The sequence below is a fragment of the Apaloderma vittatum genome, unplaced genomic scaffold, assembly GCF_000703405.1.
Source record: "Apaloderma vittatum isolate BGI_N311 unplaced genomic scaffold, ASM70340v1 scaffold29799, whole genome shotgun sequence".
Taxonomy (NCBI): domain Eukaryota; kingdom Metazoa; phylum Chordata; class Aves; order Trogoniformes; family Trogonidae; genus Apaloderma; species Apaloderma vittatum.
The window spans coordinates 386-637 of NW_009735057.1; the positions used below are offsets into that span (position 1 = coordinate 386).

The following is a 252-nucleotide window of genomic DNA, read 5'->3' on the forward strand; positions in this document are numbered from 1 at the left end:
TGCAGCTCGGGCAATGCCCCTGTGGCGGCGGGACAGTCCCAGGCCCACCCCTGTGAAACACATGGGCTGCATATCCCCGTCTTGGCTTTAGCTGGTACTGGGGCCTCCCTCGTCAGGTGCTCTGGCCCCTCGGATGGTGGTTGATCCTGCTGAGCTGCTTCAGCTCTGTCTGTTTTCCAGCCGGGATGCCCCTTGGAATCAACCTGGGCAAGAACAAGAGCTCTGCCGATGCTGCGGCTGACTACACGGCTG

General features: G+C 61.9%; 1 protein-coding gene across 1 annotated transcript in view; it reads left to right on the forward strand.

Annotated features, from left to right (window-relative positions):
* The window catches only part of DHODH (dihydroorotate dehydrogenase (quinone)), a gene marked incomplete at its 3' end in the record, with an annotated part of 2,150 nt that overhangs the window by 378 nt on the left and 1,520 nt on the right, over positions 1-252 (forward strand). Inside the window, exon 2 of the mRNA XM_009876480.1 lies at positions 181-252. Coding sequence (XP_009874782.1) covers positions 181-252 — 72 coding nt within the window. The remainder of the gene's footprint in view (positions 1-180) is intronic.